The sequence below is a fragment of the Crocodylus siamensis genome, chromosome 2 (assembly GCF_052110815.1).
Source record: "Crocodylus siamensis isolate JL-2025a chromosome 2, ASM5211081v1, whole genome shotgun sequence".
In the NCBI taxonomy this organism is placed as follows: domain Eukaryota; kingdom Metazoa; phylum Chordata; order Crocodylia; family Crocodylidae; genus Crocodylus; species Crocodylus siamensis.
The window spans coordinates 125,954,401-125,979,836 of record NC_143396.1 but is presented as its reverse complement, the minus strand read 5'-3'; the positions used below and the strand labels follow the sequence as shown (position 1 = coordinate 125,979,836).

Here is a 25,436-nt window from a genome sequence, read left to right as displayed (position 1 = left end):
AGGGGCAGTGAAGACAGACCCAGTGGGAAACCCTCTCCATCTGGACCAGCACCATGCCACACCACCTATCCACCCACAGGCCCTGCTGGTGAGCCCACTCTGAACAACACCTACCGGACAAGGACACCTTTCCAGCCTGGATAGGTAGCTATCACCCCCCACACCCTCTTCAACCAAGGACTTGGACTCTGCTTCTCTTCCCTACCCGGACTCCAGCCCTTCCACTGAGTCTCTTTCTCTGAGTCTCAAACCCCTGTTTCTTTGCCACTGTCTTATCCCAGCTGCCTTTTCCTTTTCCCCTGAGCAACCAAGTTTCTGCCTCTGTTTCTTTCCTGGCTGTCTCCTCCTTGCCACCACTTATCTGCCCCCCTCTCCCCCCCCAATATCTCAGCTGTCTGCCTCAGTTTCCAGCCCCAGTCTACCTTAAGTAAACCCAAGCCTCAGTTCCTCAGCCAGCTTCTCTGTAGTCCACTGGTTCTACTCCTGGTTCTGGCAACTTTCACTCCCTATGCTTTAACTCTCTCTCACCTGAACCTTCTCCCAGGTACCCCAAGCACACGCATACACACTGTACCATCCAAGTTAGGAACTTACCTGCGTGTATGTGTAGGTGGGTTGTATGTGTGTGTGTGTACACATGTCATTGTGCGCATGATATACGAATTAGTAATCTGTGTCTAACTTTTGGGGCGTATAGTGTATGTGCTTGAATTGGTGATAGGTATGCATGTGCCTAGGCTGGTTTGGATGTGTATGTGCCTAAGCTGGTAGTGTCTGTATGTGTGTACACACCCGATTGATTTGTGTTTGTATATGTGCAATTGTGTCACACCCTCCTGTCTAACAGCGCAATACTGAGATCCTGAGAGTTGGCCTGACCCCACAGGGCAACACAATAAATTACTAAAACCTGCAAGAATGTCAACCTTCTAGGGAAAAAGATAAAATATACATTTTCCACTGAGCACTAGACCAGGATTAGAAGAATCCCAACATAGAAATAATATATACACAGGAGTTTTTGAACTGACAAGACTTATTGTGAGCAGTGGTATTTATCAGATAGGCATTTATTAAGGGGGAATCTAGAAATGATGAGCTATTTCTTTCTTTAAAAGGTCTGAAATCATCAATCAGCAGATTTTATCTAAATTATTTACATGTTAATGCTGATTAAAGTAATAAAGCAGCTTTATGTTAGTGCTCAAATTAAGTCAGGCAATGTTAGGTGTGCCCTTATTAAGATGGAATATATAATACATTTATAATTAAGCCAGAACCATTAGATGAGATGTCACTCAGTGATTCTGTGAAATACATGCTTTTGTTAGTTTCTTTTCCTGGCTGGATACAGATATTTAGGGAGATTAGATTGAGTTACACATGGCCACCTGATTTAAGGTAAGTCAGGATGGGAAGGCTTGTGGGGGAGGTTGGAGGGACTGGGGAGTCCACAGGGGGGGGTTGGGGAGGAGGGGCAAACAGGGTCTGCAGGGGCAGATGGTAGTGTCTGGGTTTAGTGGGATCAGTGGGGCTCGCAGAGTTCATGGAGAACTTGCAGGGCTCTGTTTCCCACCCTGTATGCAAGAATACGTGGGCTGGGCTTAGCCTTTCCTCAAGTGTCTCAATATAAAAATTAATCTCTTGTGATATAAGAAAAGAAAAATATAAATATACTGAGCTGCTATAATGCTCTACTTGGAAAATTTAAAAACAAATCATGATATTTAAATCCCTCAGTAAAGCAAGCAGTAGTTTTAGTCAGATTTTCCAAAGCAAATCCTTATACACTACCATGGCATTTTTGTTATAAACCTTTGTATTTCATTGACCAAGATGTGATGGCTCCTTAGGCTGCATTTGGCCCACAGACTGGAGGTTGAGTACCCCTGCTTTAGAGTTTTTAAAAGTGTGTTTTATGAGGACCTCTAAGATCCATATAATGTTTCAAACTTGTTAACACTCAGCCAAATGCCACACTGAAGTTTTCTAATTTTAGAAGTGAAAGTAATACTTAAGACATTTTCCCCTCCCAGGTTTTAAATATTAATCTCTTAAAAGACTTGTTAACAAGGCATTGGCGCACACTTCATTTTAATGCCATTTAGTGAGTCTCAGGTGGGCACATCCAACAGACCTGTTTGGATTAAAAATCCTTTTTTTATTTTTGAAGTCAGGGATTCTTAAAAAAATTTTAAATGTTCTTCTTAGAATAATGAATTTGTAGCATAATAAGAATGGGGTGAAGCTAGAATTGAGAGAAAATTCAAGTTTCTTCTGCATTTCTTAAAGGTGAGCTTTGCCCAAAGGTGGCTTTTACATCAAATAAAAAAAAAGCTAAACTATTCCTTTGCAGCTGGCAGACCCAAGTCCTGCTCCTAACAGTTTCTAGCACTCTTGGTTTTTGATTGCAAAGGAAGTAATTTCCACATCTCTTATACCCATAGCCACTTTATCCCATTGCTTTCATTCATTTATACCACAGACACACTTTTACTTTAAGAGATATGATTGCTATCTGAGATAAGTCACTTTAAAGTTCAGGTGTAAGACATGGACCTCCAAAAAGTTACTAAACACTAGAAAAAAAATGATCCAATACATCTTTTCCATCTGAAACAAAAGTGCACATTTTGAGATAAGGTTATTGTTAGGGAGTCTTGTGGTACATAATCATAGAAAATTAGGGTTGGAAGGGAACTCAGGAGGTCATCTAGTCCAACCCCCTACTCAAAGTAGGACCAGCCCCAGCTATATCATTCCAACCAAGGTTCATCTACCTGGGTCTTAAAAACCTCTAAGTTTAGAGATTCTACTACTTCTCTGGGTAACCTGCTCCAGTGCTTTACTACCCTCCTAATGAGAAAGTTTTTTCCTAATACCTTCCCTTGCTGAAACTTGAGACCATTGCTCCTTATTCTGTCACCTGCCACCACTGAGAACAGTCTAGTTCCATCCTCTTTGTAGCCACCCTTCAGGTAGCTGAAGGCTGCTATTAAATCTCCTCCCAGTCTCTTCTCTAGACTAAATAAGCCCAGTTCCCTCAGTGTCTTTTCCGAAGTCATGTGCCCCAGCCCCCTAATAATTTTGTTGCCCTCTGCTGGACTTTCTCCAATTTATCTACGATCTTTCTGTAGTGGGGGTCCAAAACTGGGCATGGCACATCAGTGCTGAATAGAGGAGAAGAATCACTTCCCTCAATCTGCTGGAAACATTCCTACTAATGCAGCCAAGTACGCTATTAGCCTACAGCTGAATAGCCGTACGTCTATTCAACTTATTGTCCACTGTAACCCCCAGGCCCTTTTCTGCAGAGCTGTCAGTCCCTGGTTTGGACCGGAGCTTGGGATTTCCATCCTATGTGCAGAAATTTGCATTTGTCTTTATTGAACTTCCTGGTCCAATCCTCCAATTTGTCTAGGTCTCTCTGAATCCTAGCCCTACCATCCTGTATATCTACTATGCCCCCCAGCTTGGTGGTATCAGCAAATTTGCTGAGGGTGCACTCCATCCCACCTCCCAGATTGTTGATGAAGATATTGAACAAAACTAGTCCCAGGACTGACATTTGATACCAGCTACCAACTAGACATCCAGCCATTGATTAGTACCCTTTGAGCCCAACGACCCAGCTAATTTCCTACCCACCTTACAGTCCATATGAAAAATAAAACCACCTTCTCTCTTTAAGTTACAAGTCTGAAATATAGTTCACAAATATTTTTAGAAATAACCCATCTTTTGTTATTTAGTCAGATACTATTCTGTATATTTTGAAAACCTTGGTTTCAGGAAATATTGTTCGAATAGGATTAGGCCTCTTCTAGCTTTCTAAGAGAGGGTATGTTTTAAAATAAACTCAACATTATCTCCAAGGCTCTTTTCCAATTTGGAATTTATTTTTATTTCCCATTCATATCAGAAAACATATTTTTTGGAAAAGTGGAACACTAAATACAATAATTAATCTTTAAAAGGTTACGTCAGAAAAATGCAATTTTCCTGAATAAGATGCACGGGATATGATTTCAACCTGCTGGTTTCAATTTTTACTGTAAAATATTGCTGAAAAAGAATCTGTTTAGTGCAACTCAGACCTGTCAAGCATTGTTCTCTCCTGCTTTGCTGAACTATTTACAGACATTAAATATCAATTGAGCCAATTCAACTTTTGCGTTGCAACTTGACAACGCTTGACTGGACACAGACTTCATTGCTGCCGATAGTTCAAATCCCTTCCAAGATTTAAAGCTTCACATTTTTCATCCAATCAAACTGAAGATCAATGTCAAATGACATAAACAAAGCTTCTTTAAACCAGATCCATACTGAAAGACAGTGATCATCCAGATTGCTTGTCTTCTGGATGTGTCATAATGCCCTTATGGTTGACAATGTTCATATGCTGTGGATAGAAACAGCAATCTTTAAATTGATTTTCATAACATCTGTAGCTGCTCATATTTGTGGGGAAGGAACTGTCAGTAAACCAGTGGGTTTTATCTTATTTATGCCTCCATCCAGAATGCAGACCCGTGGATACTTGTTTTTCACTAGATGAGCTGCAAACTGAAAAAAGAAAGGCATGTTATTAGTATGACACTATTATATTCCTTAAAATACTATTTTCATCTGAGACACAAAAGTAGAGATCAAGGGGTTGTAAAAGCAAAAGTGTCAAACTGGTAGATCAAAATTCTCTTTATCTACAGGACATGCATCACACAGGCATTAACAGGGACATCTTCCTCTTCTAACACTACCAAGATTTCTTAACATCCAACAGAAAGGAAGCATGCTGCAGTACTGAGAAGGGATAAATAACATTCTCCAAATGCAGTTCTGCACTTTTTTGCTGAGGCTCCCAAATATAAACAGGCAAAGCAGCAAACATGGTAGCTTGGAATATAAACACTTGCATGTCTGTAGGAGTTTGACACCAAGAACTCGTTCCAGAGAAGACATATGTGGTTCTGCAGTTTAGAGGTGAAAGGGTCTATATTCTTTTCAGTAATTTTCTAAATTTTTGATTCTTCTAGGAGTTTATATTTTGAAAATAAACATAAAATCTACATACAGAATTGGCGGGAACCACCTCCCCATTAGGCCAAGAACAGGACTGGTCTTTGGTCACACTGTGCTTTCACTTCCAAACACTGTTCTGTCTAGTACTCCCCTGCCAGCGAAATCAGAAATTCAGACTTACTATATGGAGATTCCTAAAAAGCAGGCTGACAGAAGCACAACCTACTCAGTAAGGCTGTGTGAAATTTCGGCAGCCATTTTGTTCGGGCCTGTTTCAGTGCCCAAAACACCAAATCCGAAATGAAACGGATGGCTCCGAAACATCTGAAACAAAACGAAACCATCCGAAACTTTTTGGGTTTCGGAGCTGGGCTTGCAGGGAAACAGAAACTAAGAAGAAGGGGGAAGAAGGGTGGAAGGACTGCTCTGATATTGACATCTGTAGTTGGCCAATCTCTGTGAGCTGTCCCTGAGGTCCCTTCCAATCCTAGTCCTCTGGGGGAGTGATGGCAGCCTGCGCACAGATCTGGGGCCCCCGCACCTTCTGGGAAGAGTTTGGCACAGCCCTGCAGCCCTTTTGGGGGGCATGGATGTGTGTGGGATGACAGCATGCTGCCACTGCCGGCTGGGGCCAGCACCAGCACCCAAGTCTGCTCGGCACACCCTGTACCGAGCACAGCCAGGGGAAGTGCAGGAGAAGCGCTCATGGCTGCCCAGCCCAGCCCAGCCCAGCCTCCCAGCACTCAAAAACAACACAACACAACACAACACGCCCTGCACTCACCGGCTGTAGCAAGGGCTCTGGGGCCACATGGCAGAGCCTGTGCCATGGGCAACTGGTGCCGCATTAGTCAGGACCCAGTGACCAGTCAGTGATGGGAGGAGGGGGGATGTCCCCCCGCAGCCAATGGACCCTCCCACTCCCTAGCTGGCACTGGCAGGGGGGGCATCGGTGCTCCTGCCTGCCCCCCCCACATCCATCACCTGAGCAGGGAGCATGGCCTGTCAGGGGGCACACTGGCACTCAGGGGGTGCATGTGCACCCTCTATGCATCGCCACTGGCTCCTACTCCCCGATCTCCACCCCTGCCCAGCCCTGATGCCCCCCTCCCCATTTGGCCCCAGCATCCCAGCACTTAAAAAAGCCCCACACTTGCTGTCTGCAGGAGCGGGGATTGGGGCCTCTGGGCGCTCATGGCAGAGCTTCCCTGTGCAGCGCAGGGTACCCATAGGGCAGATGCCCCATGGCGTGGGTGCAGCACTGTCTGGGAGCTGGGGCAGCTTTAGGAGTCAGCCAGAGCCTGGCACCACTCAGCCCCAGTAGCCCCAGCTCCTAGACAGTGCGCAGTGCCCTGCTGAGCTACACTGCACACATGCCATGGGGCAGCTACCACGTGGGTGCCAAGTAGGGGGACCAATCTGCACTGCCCCCCCATGGCCCCATGCTGCATGGGGGGAGGGCTCTGTCACCAGCCCTCAGAGGCCCTGATTGCAACTGCTACAGCCAGTGAGTGCAGGCCTTTTTTTTTTTTTTTTTTTTTTTTTTAAGTGCTGGGAGGCTGGGGCTGGGTGGGGGCTGGGGCCAGACAGGACAGCCACAGGGGACCTTTCCTGTGGCTCTTCCCACCTGGGGAGAGACAGGCACAGCCGGAGGAGGTGCAGGAAAACCTGCAGCCATCTGGATGTGCCTGCCTCTCCCTAGCCGATCTGAATCAGAGCCAAAACAGCGTCGAAACTCTGCAACAGATTTGGCCAAATCGAAATGGAGCAGTGATCTGAAACACTGAAACAAATCACTGTCCTCTGAAATGGCCGAATCCAACATCAAAACGAGACATAGCTGTTTCGCACAGCACTACTACTCAACTTTGTCAAATCAAAATAAAAAAAATCTTCTCATGGGCAGATTAAACTATCTTCAAAATAAATCCACCCCTTCGAAACTCCCTGCCTCCCTGACCATATTTAAATATATAAGCTAAACACAAGATTATCAATTTTCTCATTGCAACCAAGTGCCAACAATACAACAAGGTAAAAAGGCAATGTCCCTGTGTAGATCTATCATGCCCAGAATGTAATAGGCCCACAAAATAGCAGCAACATTTTTATACATTACAGACACTGATTACTCATTATCAAGTGCAAGTACTAGAGAGAAATGTTTGTTAACTTTGCAAAGCTGCTCTCCAGCTTCTTTCAGATATTTCCATCTTGCAGATGTATCCTTCCATATAGGTGATCTTCAGTTCGTTCCACAATTGGAGTTTGCTCAATCAGGAAGACGATTTGCAGGCTTCAACTCTTCTCTGCCCACTCACTCCCCATGCAATCTCTGTCACGAAGAGCAGTGTTTTATCCTAACATCTGGCTGAGAAATTGAATGTCACCTGGAAGACAGACAGCAGCCTCCCACCCTTTCAATTTAAAGACTGTACAATATTTAAGCTTCCTTCTTTCATTCTTTTTTAAATTATCTGTACTTCTCTTCCACAGCCCACAGGAGGTATAAAGTACCAAGAACTACTTCTGCGCAGACAACTAAATTACCAATGCTAGCAGAACAGATAAGTTTTCAGTCCAAGTACCAAACTGTGAGCTGAATTCAGTACTTTAAACAGTAGTTTGAAAGATGCTCTTTCTGGTCTATGGTAAAGGACTGTGACAATATAATAACAACTAAGGCTTTAAAAAATGTGTTAGTGTTACCTAATCTACCTTAAGAATGAAAGGAAGGATGTTTTCTTTAATGGAGATAGACAACCTTCATAGGAGCAAAGCATTAATCTACTTCCCTAGCTGGAATCATTTCCTTGCAATAAATATGTTTCAAGCTACTCTTGCTCAGGGCATTTTGTATATGCATAACTCATTGCTGCACATCTGTATGTCAAACAAAGCTAATGAATTCCTTTCCAAGTATTTCAGGGTAAACTTCAATACAGACTGAGGATTCAGCATGTGATCCTGTGAACAAGAATACCTGCTCAAACAGAGTAAGGGTCACAACTGATCACAGTCAGGAAATTTCCAGCGTCATGTCTGTTGGAGGTATGGCCCTAGGGAAGGCCAAAGGCAAGTTCTACTCGTGCCTGTTTCTTTGGTTTCACTGGTTTGTGTCAGCCAACGGAATATTCAGGAGATGAAAATGAAAAACTGTGCAATCTATCAAGCAAGATGGGAGATTAACTGTCAAGCAGTGCCAACATGCAAGAGGAATAAATACCACGCATTCTCTGGATCAGAGAAAGCGCTTTGATTCAGAGCTGCCTCTGAGGTATTACTGAAGAGTGTTCTGACCTTTCCTCATCTCATTATGGTCATCAGGCAAACACATACAAATCATTATATGCAACAGGGATGAAGCATACATGTGTGTTTTTGAGTAGGGGTGCTATATTTAGCAATATATTGAAAATATATTGTACATCCTCATCTCATAGATAAGATAGATAGATAGATATGGCATGAAGCGTTACTTATCTATCTATCTACCTACCTAACTTTTACATTTTTACAACAAATAGGATCTTTGCTCCATGTTTTTTAATCCACTGGTCATAACAGGCCAAAACCATACATCATACATAACTGCTTCTTATTCAGGGTTTGTACATCACAAATCTTGTGCTATAATACGCTTTGCCAATGCCTCTGTAATCAAGAGTATAGACAGAAAGAGGCTTTTAATGCACATATGATAAATGATTCCTTTAAAACCTGCAGGCTTACTGAGGAAGCTCTGTCACAAGGGCCCCATGGCAACTATGGAGAAAACTTGGAACAAATGGGGAAACTGCAGTGTGCAGGGAGTGGGGGGGCTGGCATCAGCTAGCTGGGTGGTCTGAGGAACAGAACAATATTATAGGACAAGGAAAATTAAAGTACTCAGGAAAGTGGGAAAGTGGCAGTGAGATGGAAACAAAGTGACAGAGTAAGAACTTTAGCAGGTGAAGACAGCAGATAGAAAATTCAAAAAAGGAACCAATTCTAATGAACAATTAACTGCAACAGTATGCAGGGGTTTTGGGCAGGAGAAGGGCTAGAGATGTCACAGTAGGCATTTGGAAAAGTGGGAGAGATTACTGAGAAAACCCATGACAGGGCTTACCTCTAATCTCCAGAGAAACACGAAGTGAAACAAGATCACAGACCATGAAGGCTGGATTGTGTCCAACTGCCTTACATGAATAACTAGAAAATAAAGCAGAAGAAAGCTTCCCTAGACAATGACACTGCTTAGTTTTTGGCCAAGTGAGACCTGTGTTGCAGGAATATGAAGTTTATTAACCACTTACCTGCATCTAGTCAGTCTCCACATTGGCCAAATGAGGTCGGTTGATCCCAATGTGAAATGGTGACAGAGCAGTACATAGGACAACTTAGATTTGGGACCATCATGGCAAGACATTTCCACTGTATTTTGACTTCCTGTTCCCTTCTTTCTATGCTTTGCATGGGAAAATTACCATGAGCCCTGGACAATATCTGCTGCACAGCTGCCGCAGGAATCAAGATTCAGGGGGCTTTAGATGTATTTAAAGAAACACACAACTTTGAAATACCATGAACATATTTTTCATTTTGTAGTTGCCATGGAAAGAAGCACACACTTTTCTACACTGTGCAGTTTCAGAATGATGAAAAGCAACATATTCTTGCTTTTAACCTCCTGCATTTAACATCCTGCAAGGGACAGCCCACAGATCAGGGTCATAAAGGCTACTCGGACACAAAATAAACTCTGCAGCATTGCTCAATATGCTGGCTTCATGCTGCAGAGCAGAAAAGGGCAAGGATTTGGCCTTAGATGAACTATATGATCTAATTAAAGTTAATCCCAATTGCATTTTCTGGTATTGTATGACACTGACTTCTTATCTGCTTATTCTTGTGTGCACTTGTTCTGGCTTATTGTACATAGACACAAACAGAGAAACAGGAGTTTCTGTAGGACCTTCTCATTGTAAGATCAGAGATGGAACTATAGAGAGATGTTCCAACACCACCCGCTATCTTACCCTGCCAAAGTGTACTGTCTTATCAAAAAAAGGTGAAAGAGTTATTTCTGGCATGCATACTGCTCGAGGGGGAAGGAGAGGAAAGATCATTTCAAATATTTACATGGACTTTCAAGCCCTTTTCATAGCCTACAGTTCTGTACAAAAAGTCATGCTGTTGACGTATTCTCTGATCTCTTAAATTAAGTGATAATGAGAAAGTTAATATTTTCCACAAAATGATTTTAAGAATTAACAAACAGACAAAAGGATACAGTAAAAACAACATTATGGATTTTTTATTACAGGTGCTAGCAACTAATGTTTTAATTCCAGAAAACACAAGATTAGTCTCCCCCATGCTCTCATCCTATTACTTTCATTCTATCAGAGTAATCATTGCATCTAAGGGCATATTTTCTTTTTAAGTACTATGATTACATTTTTAAAGTATGCATCTAAAGCTAAACCCCTACTTACACTTTTTTATGAAAAGTAACACGATTTACAGAGAAGCTGACAGCACAGAGGACAACAATAGTGAGGAGTTGCATACTTTGCACTAAACCATAGATATAAAAATAAATAAAAGACTCACAGGGTATGTACAGACATTCAGGGATGTTAGGGGGAGGTTAGATAGAGTTAAAAATGGCCACCCAATCAAAGGTAAGTTGGGATGAGGGGCTAGCAGGAAGGAAAGTGGGGTCTTTGGGGGACATTGGGAGGCTTGCAGGATGGGGGGGGTTGTGAGCTCAGGAATGGGGACTGGCTGGTCCATGGTGGGGGGCAGGGAAGAGGGCTGTCCAGTTGGGGAAAGGGGTGGGGACTGGGAGGCTAAAAATAGGCTGGTACCAGGGGGAGGGTAGGAAAAGCACAGCCCCAGACCTGGGACCAGCAGCTGGGCTTTCCCAGTCCTCAGGGCTGCACTGGTAACTGTACAGAAGTGCAGGTAAATCAGTATCACCTGATCCACTGTAAGTTAGGACTACCTTGGAGATAGGGTTAACTTGGATCAGGTCGGCCATTTTCAGATTGATCTAAGCTTCCTGAACTTCTGTACAGTTCACATTTCAATCCCTACTTAGGTCAATGCAAGTGTATGGTCTGCATTGGATGAACTAAGTTAGATGGGGTGGCCATTTTTAATATGACCTAATCTCCCCTTAACCTCCCTGAATGTCTATACCTAACCATACTGTTTCTGGTTCTTGATTAGGGAAGTGTTATCTCAGACACAGGCAGCAGATAGTTAGAATTGTGGAGTGTCAAAAAAGCTAAAAAGCTTTCTTTATCTGTGTCACAGGCTTTGTTCAAGGCATTGTTTCCAGAAAAGGTAGGCTGCTATGATTTCACTAGCAACACAAAGATTTTGATTCAATTTCCTCTTCTCATATTTACAGCAAATAATACACATATGTGAAGTGTAAAGGATGGTCTTGGAAGGCGTGGTTAATCCTGCTCCCTGGACCCTTAAACATCAATCAATTCTATGTAAGATACACCCTGGCCATGGTAAATAATTGAACCTGCAAATCTTATTTTACTTCTGAAAGCATTCCAGACAGACTCACTCATTCAGATATTTATGAAATCCAGAAGTGGCATAGGTAGCGTTGAAGCAAATTCACATTAAAATTTGACTGAACACTCAGTATTTTGTGCTATCTTTGCACAGTTCTCCATACTAACATACCTAGAGGGTCTTGCTGCTTCTTTCCATTATTTAAGTACCGTCATGTATCAGGATCTGAAATGATGTTCATACTGACTGGAAAAACAGATTTTTCTCTGGATCATTTATCAAGATGTGTTTATATGAGACCACTCTGAGAAGTACATTTACAGCTTTCAAGTGTGCTGGTTGTATTACATTAGACACATCATGCTCTCAGAATGTATACAATACAAAGCCCAGTGACAAAGCACAGTTTTGAACTATAATGGATTACAGCCATTCCTAGTTTCCTGCAGGCCAGCCAGGAGGGAAGCAATGTTTAAACTTCTCACTTTCACAGATGTCCCTATGGCAGAGAGTAATTAAAGGGGAGAAGGAATGACATATTGTACCAGAATACCAAGGAAAAAGAATGCTATGACAAAATGCATGTAGATGAAAAGCTACATACCGGAAGAATCAGGGAAGGGGGTCAGACTCAATCTGCTAAGGTCCCTTCCGACCCAACATCTATGAATCAGGGTATATTAAAGGGGAAGAGGCTTCCCTTGGCCGAACTCTGTGTACTACCTGTAGATTTGCACAAAACTTCTCAAACTTTTTTTATTGCTTTGTAACATACATTATAGAAGCTTCAGCTGAGGGACCGCAGGATACTTTTCTGTAAAACTCAAACTGTTTGCTCTTAACTGAAGTGTACTTTCAACAAATAGAGAGAAATATGAAATAGTCCCTATGAACACGCTTTCCCTGTTACTAGGGAGGCATTCAATTCCTCCACTTCAGAAGGTATTTTTAGTCCAACTACTTTTAATACTAAAGATGCTCCACGGATATGACATTAAACTCTGATACCCAGGTTATAGGAACACTCAAAACAAAAAACTCTATATCTAGGCATTATCATTTGATGCCGACTATAAAAATTCTAGCACACACTGAAAGGCAGGAAAGTACAGCAGATAAGGAAGAAAGCTAACTATAAACATGGAGTATGTTAAAAATGCACTTATTGTTCTAACAAGATCAAGGGGGAATTCTTCACATACTGAACTGGTAAAGAACAAGCTCTTTTCATTCCATTACTACAATTATATAGCTCTATGGTTGTTATACCACAGGGGTTTGAAGGTAACCCATTATTCCACACAAATTGACAGCTATTTTCTGAATGAAGTCAGCTTTACCAGGTACAACATATCTGAAAGAAAATGCACCAAAATTTCCCTTAATACAGCAAAAAACTTATGACCTCCTTCACACATTCTGAATCTTCTACTTGGAAAAGTAAAAAGAAAATGAAAGGTAACTAGTCCATAAGATTGTTTTTTGTAATACAGCTAATTTGTACAGATCAGAATACTTAAAAAAAAGAAATGCCCCACATCCAGGCAGTGAGTCATCGATGAAACAATAACAATGAAAATACCATTTTACCATTCTCCTCTCCATGCACTTAAATTTTTTTTTTTTTCCAAAAAACCCAACACATTTTTGTGCACCTACGGATGGCTCTTACTGTTTGAAAATGTTTTAAAACTGCTTAGTTATAAAAACCCTTTTTTAGTTTAAGCAAATGCTGGCACTAGACAGCAATTCAAGTCTCCATTCGAAATGACAGACATACTGACTGGGAGACCTGTAACAGGGCTATACACGGCACTTGCTAGTTTCTGAACAGCAATCCCCAAGGTACTCTTTAAAGAAATACTTGGAGGCTACCAGTTCCGGACCAAAATCCAGGCCATATATATTTTATTAAATATGTGGGAATTGCTGTGAACTAAATAAATTTTTCTCTCCCCCCAATACAACACCTTGATTCAAAGCCCATTGAACTTGAAAAAAAGACTTTTATTGACTATAATAGGCTCTGAATCACTGATAAAGGCACCGTTACTAAATTAAGCTAAGTCAATAGCTAAAAGAAGGACATTTTGGAGAATTATGACAAACCCCAAATCTTACTTTTTGTTCCATTCTACCTAAATGCATGGGCGAATTTGCCCCATAACAAGACTATCAAGGGCATTCACAGGCCATTCCTAATTTCCTGCAGGCCAGCCTTGTCAACTGTACTAAAACATGATTTGCCTGATTTTGTAAAATTCCCAACTGGCATCTTTAAATACATTTGTGATTCTGCCCTGTAAGATCACCTGAGTGATAACTCAGGGACAGCCATTTCATGTTTATTTAAATTACTAATGGGTATGAAAGGACATATAGTATTTATTTTTTGAAACACAGCTTTACCTTGCAGAGACTAGCCTCTCTGGCTGTCGTTTTCAATAGACACCAAGTAAACTAAGCAGCAAAATTCCCCTGAAATTCAGCCTTCATAAAGTTAAGAGCATCAAGTTGTGCAGACGTAAAAATGTGCTTTCAGAAGCAAGTTTGGTGCTGCGTTAGAAGAATTAGGAATAAGAACACTGATTGACAACATGAAGGACTGTGCAATGAATGCCTTGCCTAACTTGAATGTGTATTCCACTGCAAAAAATTAGCAAAAAAAAAATTGTTTTAAGACATAAACTGGAGACATGCTGACATTTTAAATTTTGCTAAAGAATGGCGAGTAAATACATAGCGATATATTAGATCACATTCAAACTTTTCTGTTCCAGAAAAAATACCAGAGCAAAAATGTGTTGTGGTACTAGTCTCTCAATGCCATCAAACCAACTATATTCTGTTGCTATCAATTGGACTGGTTTGCATGCAAAAGGATCACTATGCACATTTAAAAACATGACAGTTTCATGAGAAAGAGACCTTTGCTTAGGTCAGGAATGCATCTTATTAAAAGGAGACTAAATTTAACGCCTTTCCTCGTGCTGTGTCAAAGGTCAGGTAGATCTCATACAAAGCCCTATCTTTGCCTTGGAGAGAATTCATAGTTCTTATCATATAACTATGTGACATACTGGAATCTGCGTTATTGTACTTGAATTTTAAAAATGATTTAGAAAGTGATCTAGATAAAGGAATGACTTTCCAGATCAAAATAATTAATTGCAATGACTAATTGCAATGACTGGAATTGCACACCCCAGCTATAAAAATTCATCACGTGACTATACGAAACACTAGGCTGCTGGTTCATTTACCTCAGACTTGTAGCTCACCAGCTCTCTCTCAATATTGAAATCCTATATCCTCATCACAGTAACAAAAAAGGAGATGCATTCCTAGTTATTATGCCCAACAGACTAAGAAACTAGTTACATAAAAGCTACTATAATGTAATAGGATCGCTTCACAGCTAAGAAATGGTGCACTGTGCAGTACTAAGTTTGTCTACTCTGTATTCAAATTATTACCACCTGAAAAAAAATGGTGGTCTGAAATGTTTTTCTGGCATAGCATGCACCTGAAACCAAGCATTACGTTAAACAATGAAATCATTCAGTCTCTTCTAACATCAGTGAACCTGGCTGGAACAGGAATAAAAAGCAAGTAGGATTCTGCAGTGGGAGGCAGGAAGCGGTGCCCTCCTCCGACAGAAAAAATGAGCCCCCTGCCTCGCTTGTGAGATTTATGTTATTGAAGAAGGCAAGGCAGATGTGCACCTTAGAAATTAACTAAATCAGAGATGCATAAGCTTTTGTAAGCAGCATGGATTACTTCATCAGATACTCTGCCTGACTTCAGACTAGCATGGCTAACTACCTCTTCATACATTATGGAGGCACCGTTCACTCTCCAACCTTCATGCTTGGAGAATGACAGAGATCCACTGATCAATGAGTTAATAAGCACTGAAATTCCAACAGCCATATGTTAAAAAAGGACTCCTCTTGCACACTTCCAAATCCCAGTATTCCCACGTCTGGATATGGGAAAGAGAAGGTTGATACATGAATCAGGTTGACAGTGGAACACACCGCCTTTCATCTGAAAGGCTGTCTGATCACTTAGTTCTTCCTAACATGCCAGTAGCAAGAAAAACTGTAGCGATAAACATTCTAGAGGGCTACAACTCCAGTCATTAAATTGACCCCACACAGCTCCAGTCCAAGTTTCTCCTTATGCTAATCTTAGACAGCTAATGGCACACTTGGTCAGCAGATAAAACAGTCATTTAACCTTTAGGGAGAAGTCAATTAAGGGGTTTATTGACAAGTAGAATTTAGCAGAGCTTAATCCAGGCCTTGGCAAGTATCTGAAGCCAAAACTGAACTAGAGCTATTGCCATTGCTGTGTTCCCTTGACTCCTGCTGAAAGCAATGCTTTTATCTACTTGGAAAGAAAGCACTTTCTAAAGCCAATTTATGCATTTCAGAATGAGGAGCAAAATCAAGTATAAAACATACAAAGAGGCAGGAGGAGGAAGGAAGTGTTCTGTGTCAAGCTTTCAATAATCAACTTTTAGTGCTTCTAATGACACAGGACAGGCTACTAATGGGAAATAAAAATGTAATCTTCTGCCTTCAGTTTACAACTGGTCACTTTAATAAAATATGTTTTTCGTATTCATTGCTTCTATCCTCTCTATTAGTGATTCTCAACGAGGGTGCCTTGAGATCCTTTCAAGGGTGCAATACAATGAGATTTTCAACCATGAGTCACAAGGTAAATCCAGAGATTTCACATAGAAATCCAGTATGGTGGTCTTTCTGAGTCCTTTGCATCAGGAAATATGCCCTATGATTTTCTGTTGTCAGAACTACTAGCTGGCATTTTCTAAGTGACGTAACAAGTCTATTCAGAAGTGTTTTGAATCTAGAGACGAACACTGATCTATATATTTAAACAATATAACCTGATTTTTTCAGTGCTTTTTTGGAATATCACATTCTGAAATGATCTTTATAAGAGTTAAACTATTAGTGGATAATTTATTTTTACCCAGAATTAAACAACTTAGTTTGTAATATTCTATTTTTTTTTAGAAATAAGAGCATATTGAAACTTAACTGTACAAAATTCTATTTGGTTTCCATACTTTTGGTTGTTACTTTTTGTATTAATGATTAGGCACCTATTTAAATTGTGGTGAGACAACAGGATTTGTGGGCCACACAGCGTATGGAGCTGATTTCATGGCCCCTTCACTACTGATTGGCTGAAGGGCTCTAGTGGCCCTGGCCCTTGCTGGCAATTGGCTGAGAGGCAAAAACCATGATGTAATTAGGTAGCAAAGCCCATGAAAATATCAAATAAATTACTGCATTATTATACATCTAAGTATTACATTTTAATCCAAATTGAAATATATTATGAACATAAATTTTACACAATATGAATTGCAACTAATTATCATTTATTCTTCGAGTTCTACACAAAGTTTAGTAATACTAGATGATGCTAACCTTGATAGAAACAATTCCTGTGAGTTGTTAAACGCTAGCATGCAGCATCTAGCAGCATTTGCAGTTGACATCCTTTGTCTTTGCAGTGTGAACATTTGTCCATACACTGAGATCACGTTCTGCATCCACTGAATTTGTTGCAGTGGTAAGGTAGTGTTTTGCCAAGTTGTAGAGATGTGGAAACTGACCGGAAACGGACTCCCAAAACAGTCACAGTCAAAAGGCATCTGGCACTCTGTGTCAATGTTCATATAAGCAGCATGTTCTTTGTCATGCTCTTTTTGCCATCCAGGGATTCGTTTCAGTAGCTGAGGGTCAAAACTCAGAAGAGACTCCTGACTGGGGTAAAAAAATTCAAACTCTTTAAAAAAAAAAAAAAAAAGATGGTAGCTAGTTGTTTAAACTGATTGCATTTTAGTAACTGTTTAGTAAAACAATTCATGTAACATGTAAGCTGATCGTGTGTTAGCAACTGATCATATTTGTATTACTAATTCAACTTTGCGGCTATTTCCTATTTCCTGGAACAGTTCTCATCTCCGCTGGTTTTCACATTGATAGTTTCAGAGTTGTTCTTACGCCATGTCTTCAACCCAACTTATCAAATCCATCAGCTTGTTGTGCTTGGTAGATCAAAGCCTGCCAACTTTCAAACCATGTCAGAAGCTCCATAAACTGGTTCATATTTTTCGCCGCCAATTTAACTTGATGTGCAATGTCTCACTGTCTTAAGAGATCATGTAGTTTAAGCTGGTAGTACTTCATATTCTTTGTGTGGTAATGAACTGCATTAAGCTACAAATTCCACCTTGTAAGTACTGGCTCTTGTGGAACTGACAGTCACGTGTAGATCCCTGCTTCGACTGGCGATGGATTTCGGGTGTCGAACCTTATAGCCTGTGCAATGTTTGAACACTTTTTAAAAAGAGGAAACCACGTTATCCGCATCAGGAAAACGTATGCACCAGATGTCACTTACTAAAGAAAGGACTGCAGGTGACGTGAATTGTGTTGGGCATCATTCCATGGAGAAAGCTTTGCACATATACATAGCATTATCTGACAAACACTGAGATTTTGTTAAATTCTAAGCCATAGTTTACAACAGCCTTCACTACAGCTTATTACACGGTAGAAAGTTTGACAGATGTGAGGTGAACTGTCTCTTGTTTGAAAAACAGGCAGGTTGTGGTCTGTTCAGCTCCCAGGTACAAATAAAATGTGCAGAACAGTTATCTTGGGCATCTGCTGCTTCTTCTGCTACAATCGAGATTGATTCATATTCTGCCAATGCACATTTTGTAGACTAAACATGCAAAGCAATTACTCATGGTAGATAATTTTGGCAAAGTTTATTCACACATGGGAAACTGCTAGCATTTGGCACGTGTTTGTTCAAGTAGTCCCTTAATTTAGGGTTATCAATTTTCTACAAGGAATGCTGGAGATTGTGAATGCTTCCACTGCTGCAAATGCAGCCTCTCTTCTTGTCAAACTGTTTTCAATTGTTCTTTTAAAGACTGAGTACATAGTTATTTGTTTCTTACTCTAATCTTCAGCTTCTGCAGTGGCCTTTTGCTTTGTGTGATTTGGACTCCAAATGCCAATCAATTGTTTTTCCTTGACGCATCCAGAGGTGCAGTGCATGATGAACAAAACAATTTACCACTATCTGCATGCAAGGTGCCTTACATGATTCTGACCTGAAATGTATTTAGGATTTCTTGGATTTATTTTCACTCATCATCTTCAGAATGCAGCACTGCATCTGGCTCCTTAAAAGATGGCAATGAAACTTTTGATTTCCTGACTGGCATCTTCACTGAGCCTACATCACTAGCTCAGCCTCTCAGTAGCTGCCTCTCAGGCCATGTGCTCTATGGCTGGAGAGACTGTTGTGTTTTTTGTATTGCATAATTCTGTGCAAAATTGCAGGAAATGTCGTTTTTCATGGTGATTGCAAAAGCTGCTCTTTTCACAGTTTCTGTGAAAATCGCAAAACTGTGATTTAATAGGTCCCTATTAATGACTGAAACACTGAATCCTAACCTTGTTAAAAGCAGTAGCTACTGTTTTGGATTAGTCTGGTCTTCAAACTGCCAATTTTGGTTCAGTAAACTTTATGAACATCTGTAAACCATTCTATACAACTGCACAGAAAGAAACTGGCATTTGAACATTTTATAGAGAAGCAAGGAGTTACGATCCTTCCGAGTATACTTGAGGTCAGACAGTTTTGACATACATCAACTACAAAGATCTAACAGGGACAGCATTGATCAGTCTATCAGTGAGGTTTTAGTATTTGACTGATTTGTGGGACAAAAAATACTGGTCAGTCCAAGTATTTATTGCTATACCGAATCCCATGGGCAGCAGCAATGCTTTCAAGAACCATAAAAACCCGAATATTAACATTATATTAATACTGATATATGTTCAATAGAAAGATGACTCTCAAATACATCCAACAAACACAATTTTCTTTAGATTTTAGATAGTATAATTTTGAAGATGTTGCAGCACAAAAATATTTCACTCTGGGTTAATGGGTCAGGTTTTCAGTCCTAATAGATGCTGGGTACGTTTTTCACAACCCGCTTAGTCATTAGACGCTTAAGACAACTAGGTGGGGCAAATGGGGCACCAGCAACATCCTGCAGCACTTTGCACTCTGCTATCTGGTGTCTGACAGCATCTCTGCCCAAGGCGCCAAAATTGCTAGTTCCACCTCTGTCAATGGCAAACAGTAAGTGAAACAAACGTGAGAGAATGGCTAAAAGGCCAAGGTTGTTTGTATGCAGACCACCACAAGGAAGTGAAAAGAAGAGTCTCCCTGTTAGCACAGATTGTACAGCCAAATCCTGAAGTTTTTACTCAGACAAGCTCTCACTGATACCTTGCTTCTCTCTCTGTCTCTCTCCCAAGTTGATGCTGTTTCACATACAATTTCTCACACTAATCCTTCAGGGCAGCTGTTGAAAACTGACTTGCAAAAATGCAGAATGTTTCCAATGACAGAGTCATTACTGAGCATCATGGTGATTGTCTTTCCCACCCCAATTCCCATAGGGTTAGTGAATGGTAAAGCCATAATTGAAAGAAGTGATGTGTAGTGTTTTAAAATGTAACTTCAAAAAATGATGAATATTGCATCATTAAATACTTAAAACTCCCCTTATATCATCTCCATTTGGCACACAGTAGGCACATCTACACGGGCACTAATATGCCTTTTCTAATGTGCATTAAATTTATCACCACCTGGTAGGTGTCCCTAGTTGTGCTGTGAGGCTGCTTTGATGCACTGTAATTCCAGCGCGTACGAGAAGATTCAATTAATACAGTCTGCTGGAGTGTGGTAATTACCAGGGATCTGAGTTCCCCATTTGCCAGGGAAAAACATGGTAAAACCCAAATTTTCTCATTTTAAAGAGAAAAACCTGGATTTTTGCCTTTAAATGAGGAGAAAAAACCACAGGGAACAGTGGATTTCCCCTTGCAGGCTGGCAGAGTTGCAGGCTGGCAGAGTTTCAGCCTGCAAGGGGCTGGGGGAATGGGAAAAGGGTGATCTTTAAGGGGGCACTATGTACATGAATACATGCACATGGCCACCAGGCAGCCTGAAGAGCAGCTCCCACAGGAAGGTCTTGAGTGGGGGGAGGGCCCTATGGTGAGGGAGGGAGGGATTTGGGCAGGGCTGGGGTTGCTGCCCAGCTGGGGCAATGCGTGGGGCTTGGGGCGCAGGATCAGAATGCATGGTTGCAGGGTCGCAGGTGGGATGGGGCCGCGGGCAGCTTGTCTGGGGGGAGGGGGCTGACTCCTTGCTGCTGCTGCTGCATATATTCTTGGGGAGTACACAGGGGGCATGTACCCTCCAGATTTGTGTGTGGGGCGGGGGCAGGCTGGACTTTGTGGATTTTAACTCTTCTTTTTAAAAGAAGAGAATTTGTGATTTCTAAAACAGAGAACTAGGATCCCTGGTAATTACCATTCTCCAGCCAGCCTCCGTATCACACGGATCATCATCTCCATGCTTCAAAATGGCAGCAAGGATACTTAAATTAAAGCTTATCAAATAAGCTTTAGTTCAAGAACCCCCACTGCCATTTTGAAGTGGGGGACACTGATACACAAGACACTGCAGCGCTTTAATTACAGCAGCTCTTGGAGCTGTTCCAAGTAAAATGTTCCCTCCCTCTCCGGAACATGTACAAGTGCTCTCCAACATGAGGTACTAAATTTTTGAGCATTAGGCTGCGCATTAGCAAACTTGCATGCTTTTTTTTAGTGATGCTTAATGTGCAGCAGAATATTTTATTGCACGTTAGCATAGTGTCAGTTTTTCACGTAACGCTTTAATGCACAGTAAAACAGTCTACTGCATATGTAGACACGCCCAGTATATTATACATTTGCACTTGTCCACTAAAGAGAGAGTTATGTAGCCAGCTTTCAGCAACCTATTGTGAACAAATGCATTTCATACTGTAGTAACAAGAGACTGACTTAGTTCGAATGCATATACCTAGAAATGTCACAGATACTCACTGATATGAGACTACGTTAGATGAGCTGTATAGTAAATTTTAATGCAACCTCTTTTTGATACCATCTAAACAATCTCAATTACTTTTGCAAATGACCAACATGCATTAAGTAAAATGTTTTTTCTATTCCCCACAATAGATATGTCCCTTGGTGTTTGGCCATAGGAGGATTCAAGCCATTTTAAGTCTTGTAAGATCATGGCTTTAGGTTCAGGCGTCTCCTGTGGACAAAGAGCAAGCTAAGCCACGGAGCGTCTTGCAGAGGAATTTGGAGGTGGGGAGGGCGGAAGAGGAGAAGTGTTCCAGAATTTCACAAAGAAAAGGAAAGTTCCAAACTTCATTTTACTTCAGAGAAAAGATGCTACAAAAGGCACTTCCACTCCTTGCTGCATTAGCTTATGATGTTGTTAATGTTCAGCTAGGGAGAGGTACAGACAAGATAGAGCACCACTGCCACAAAGTTAAAAATGCAGCCACTTGAACACCATCAGCAACATATTTAAAGGTGTCACATGTGAGCACTTGTTTCCCCTTCAATGCTCATGGGAAAATTGGCTAGGATACTGGAAATCTGATCAGCAAGTTGTTTCTATTTTTTCCTAGCCAGATACAATTTTTCACTTTCTTTAAACCTGGCAACAACCCGACTCCCCTTTACCTACCCATCCAGTCCTTTTGTAATTCTACAGTAGTGGCAAGAAAAGCCAGCTAATTCACAAGATTGGCTTCCTCCAGTGCAAACTCAGAAGTTGGCCATTTAGAAAATACGCCAAAGTTTTAAAACTGTAAAAACAAACAAACAAACAAACCATTTTCAGATGTCCTTTCCAACACTGGCATTTTCCAGACATTGGAAGTTAATTTTTTCCCCTCTCTGAATTAGAAAGAGATATGAAGAAGCCCCAGCGTGCCCTAAAATATTTATGTGGAAGCAGTTTTCCAAGTCCTTAGTGATATTTACTTACTGATACCTTCACATTACTATTCAGGTCTGAGGAGCATTTATACTATGTGTATATGTTACAGCAGTACAGTAAACTTACAGCAGCTGTGTTCTTCACCACATGTCCTACAATTACAATAACTCTTCCTTTAAAGCTCTGGAGTGTAGCAGTAGCAGGGCATTGGACAAGCTCTCCTTCTGTTGTGAAAGCCAAACCAAATGAAATGTTGATGCTGCCTGAAATGTGGCCACGGTTAAAGCTGAAGGAGAACACAGTTAAGAAAAAACACAATGGAAAAGATGTTCTAAGATATACTCTCACTTTCTGTACAGCACCCTAGCACAGCACTGTACAGTGTCTACCACAAAACAGATGAAGAGATTTCAGCCACTGAAAGTCAATGGGAGTTATATGCAAGCGTTTTAATTAAGAATTTGTACTATTAAGTTTTTGACTAAAGTGCAAATAATGAACTTCCTCCTTCACTGCTACTGCCAATGATGAAGTAATTAAAACAGAAGCTGCCTCCTTTTAAGAAGTCCCCTCCTCTGCCTGATATGACACAAACCAATTTATTTTTTTTGGGCTAATGCACATTGAGAATCGCAGTTACTATTTATTCAAACTGAAAATAGCTGCTAGCTCACGTGAAAACTAACAGGGCAAAGATTTATTTATGGTTTTATAAAAAAAAAAAGGTAGAATTATTTCCAAAACTGCAGTGGTCAATGTGTACCTAGATGCACAGTGAAAAGAAAAATGTAGGGTCCTGGCACACACTAGATTTAAAACTGTGTAAACTGTGCCATAAATAATAACCTGGCCAAATGTTAAAGCCAATTTAGGACATGACAATACAGCAAATGTGCCACAAGGATGCTCCACATATAAGGTGGAACATCTTTGTGGCTTGTCTGCACCAGGCCTTAAATTGAATGTGTGGCATGTTGGGGCTGACCCATACCAAATCCCACTGCTCAGGTGAGTGCAGAGATGTGGCATGGGGCAGCTCTAGGGGTCCAGGATACAGCTATCCATCACCCAACCAGAGGGATTGAGTTGGGGGCAGCACTGAGTTCTGGATGCAGCGATACCACCCAACTCCCAGAGGCAGATCAGGGGGTGCCACGAGCTTAACATCAGGGAGAATTTTCCTCATCTAAGGCTCGTTGTGCCCAAGGCCTTTAAAAAGCAGGTGTACTGCTTGGGAATCCAGGTGCATACTCACTTTAAGTTCCTGGGGTGTCCACAGAAGTAGCACATGGGGAGCTGGAGCACCACAGCAGCGGTGTGCAAAGCAGGCCCTATTTGATTCCAGATTTGTTTGGATTTGATTAGTTTATTTGGATCACTGTCCCCGATTTGATTCAGCTGAATCCAAATCTGAAGATTTGATGCTGATTCGGAGAATCAGCAATTTGGTCACAGACACAGCTTTAAATGTTTTTTCTACATACCTCAAGGTACCAGGCGTGGCTCGTGAACGCTGCAACACTGGGGCAGATGGAGCATCCCACAGAAGCGGTGTGGGGGCCCTCCCCATGTGCCCAGTGGTGAACCCAGAAGTGGACTGGAAGTACTTTTCCCACCAACCACTTAGGGGGCTTGAACTGGGTCGGGTGCAGTCTTGGGCTGGTAATGACAAGTAGCTGATTTTTGCCTCAGGCCCAACAATCAGCTGATTGTCAGCTCTAAGCACAGACCATACTAGAGCTGGCTGGAGTCCCTGATAGGATCTAGGGGCCAGCTGACAGACAGCTGTCAGCCAGGATGGACCTGTGGGCACCCTTCTTTCAATCTGCCAGTGCAAGATTATAATCCTGGGGTCCCCCTGCACTGGCAAGTATTAATGGTGTGATTTAGATCTGATCCTCAGTCCCAACAATTATGCTTCTGTATGTGTGGCACAGTAGGAAATGCAGTTGTTGGGATCAGGGATCAGTTCCCACTGTGCCAATGACATAAATGTGTGCCGGGGTCTTATGTTCACGAACACATCTAGCCTTTTGTCAGCCTGACATCTTTTTAAAGGTTTAATCATTTAAAATTGGCATGCATGAAATTTTTGCATCCACAAACGACAGATACTTTGCCCTGGCTGCAGTTTAATATTTAGTACTTGGAACACAAAGCTTCTTGTACCAAAAAATGAAAGTACTGGCAATTGCCTGCGTGAAGTTGTGTGTCTGTTGGTCATCGATACAGTGCCAATCACTGGTATGAACTGAAGTTATTATTTTTTTTTACTACACCTTTTTAACCTCAAAAATATAGACATTTGAATACAATGACAAACTTTTCCTCACAGACAGGGTAAAAGCACATAAAAAGGATTAGAAACTGAGTCCCTCAAAATCTATATTTGCATTTATATATTGGAAGGCATACACATGATAGGTTGTAATCTAAAAAGTTTCTTCTAAACTTTATCAAAAGCCTAACTCACGCCTGGTCAGCATGTCATATTCCTGCATTTAAGTCCATTAGTCTTCCTATTCAGAAATGGTCTAAAAGCCTAATGCTGAGTTCTTTTTAAAAAAGATGAGCATTGTCTCACTAACAATGGAGGTCCAAACTTGCTCAAAACTCAAACTGAAGTTAAAGAGTTCATGTAATCTATTACTGACTTATTAAAACTTTCACAGGCACCTCTCTCTCTTGCATACGAACATGGCAAGACTTTTTAAAAAAAAAATGTATAGCAGTCAATTTGTTGGGTGGAAAATACTGCAAACAAAGTATTCTGATGATTAGTCACTCAATTATACTTAGAGAAGGCTAGTAAATTCCAGGATTTAATTAAAATGAGTTGGTTTGGAAGGCATTAAGATTAATCTAGTTAGACTAAGACTAGCATAATTTTTAAAAATGTGATTAAGTGTGAACACATGAAGCTTGATTATCATTATGATGTGGTGGGAAAG

The 25,436-nt window shown here is 41.1% G+C and overlaps 1 protein-coding gene across 8 annotated transcripts in view; it reads right to left on the bottom strand.

The window, feature by feature from the left end:
• Positions 1-3,436: 3,436 nt before the first annotated feature.
• Positions 3,437-25,436, bottom strand: part of TBCK (TBC1 domain containing kinase) — a 181,428-nt gene continuing 159,428 nt past the window's right edge. For 3 of the 8 annotated variants that reach the window (XM_090036745.1, XM_090036747.1, XM_090036746.1), the window contains exons 26-27: positions 22,612-22,771; positions 3,734-4,569 (exon numbers count right to left, since the gene is read on the bottom strand). In XM_090036745.1, the coding sequence (XP_089892871.1) occupies positions 4,459-4,569; positions 22,612-22,771 (271 nt within the window). In that variant the 3' untranslated portion in view covers positions 3,734-4,458. Of the gene's footprint in view, positions 4,570-9,136; positions 9,220-21,705; positions 22,352-22,611; positions 22,772-25,436 lie in introns of those variants that run through there. The other 5 variants (XM_090036748.1, XM_090036749.1, XR_016440822.1 and 2 more) reach the window with 4 other exon arrangements.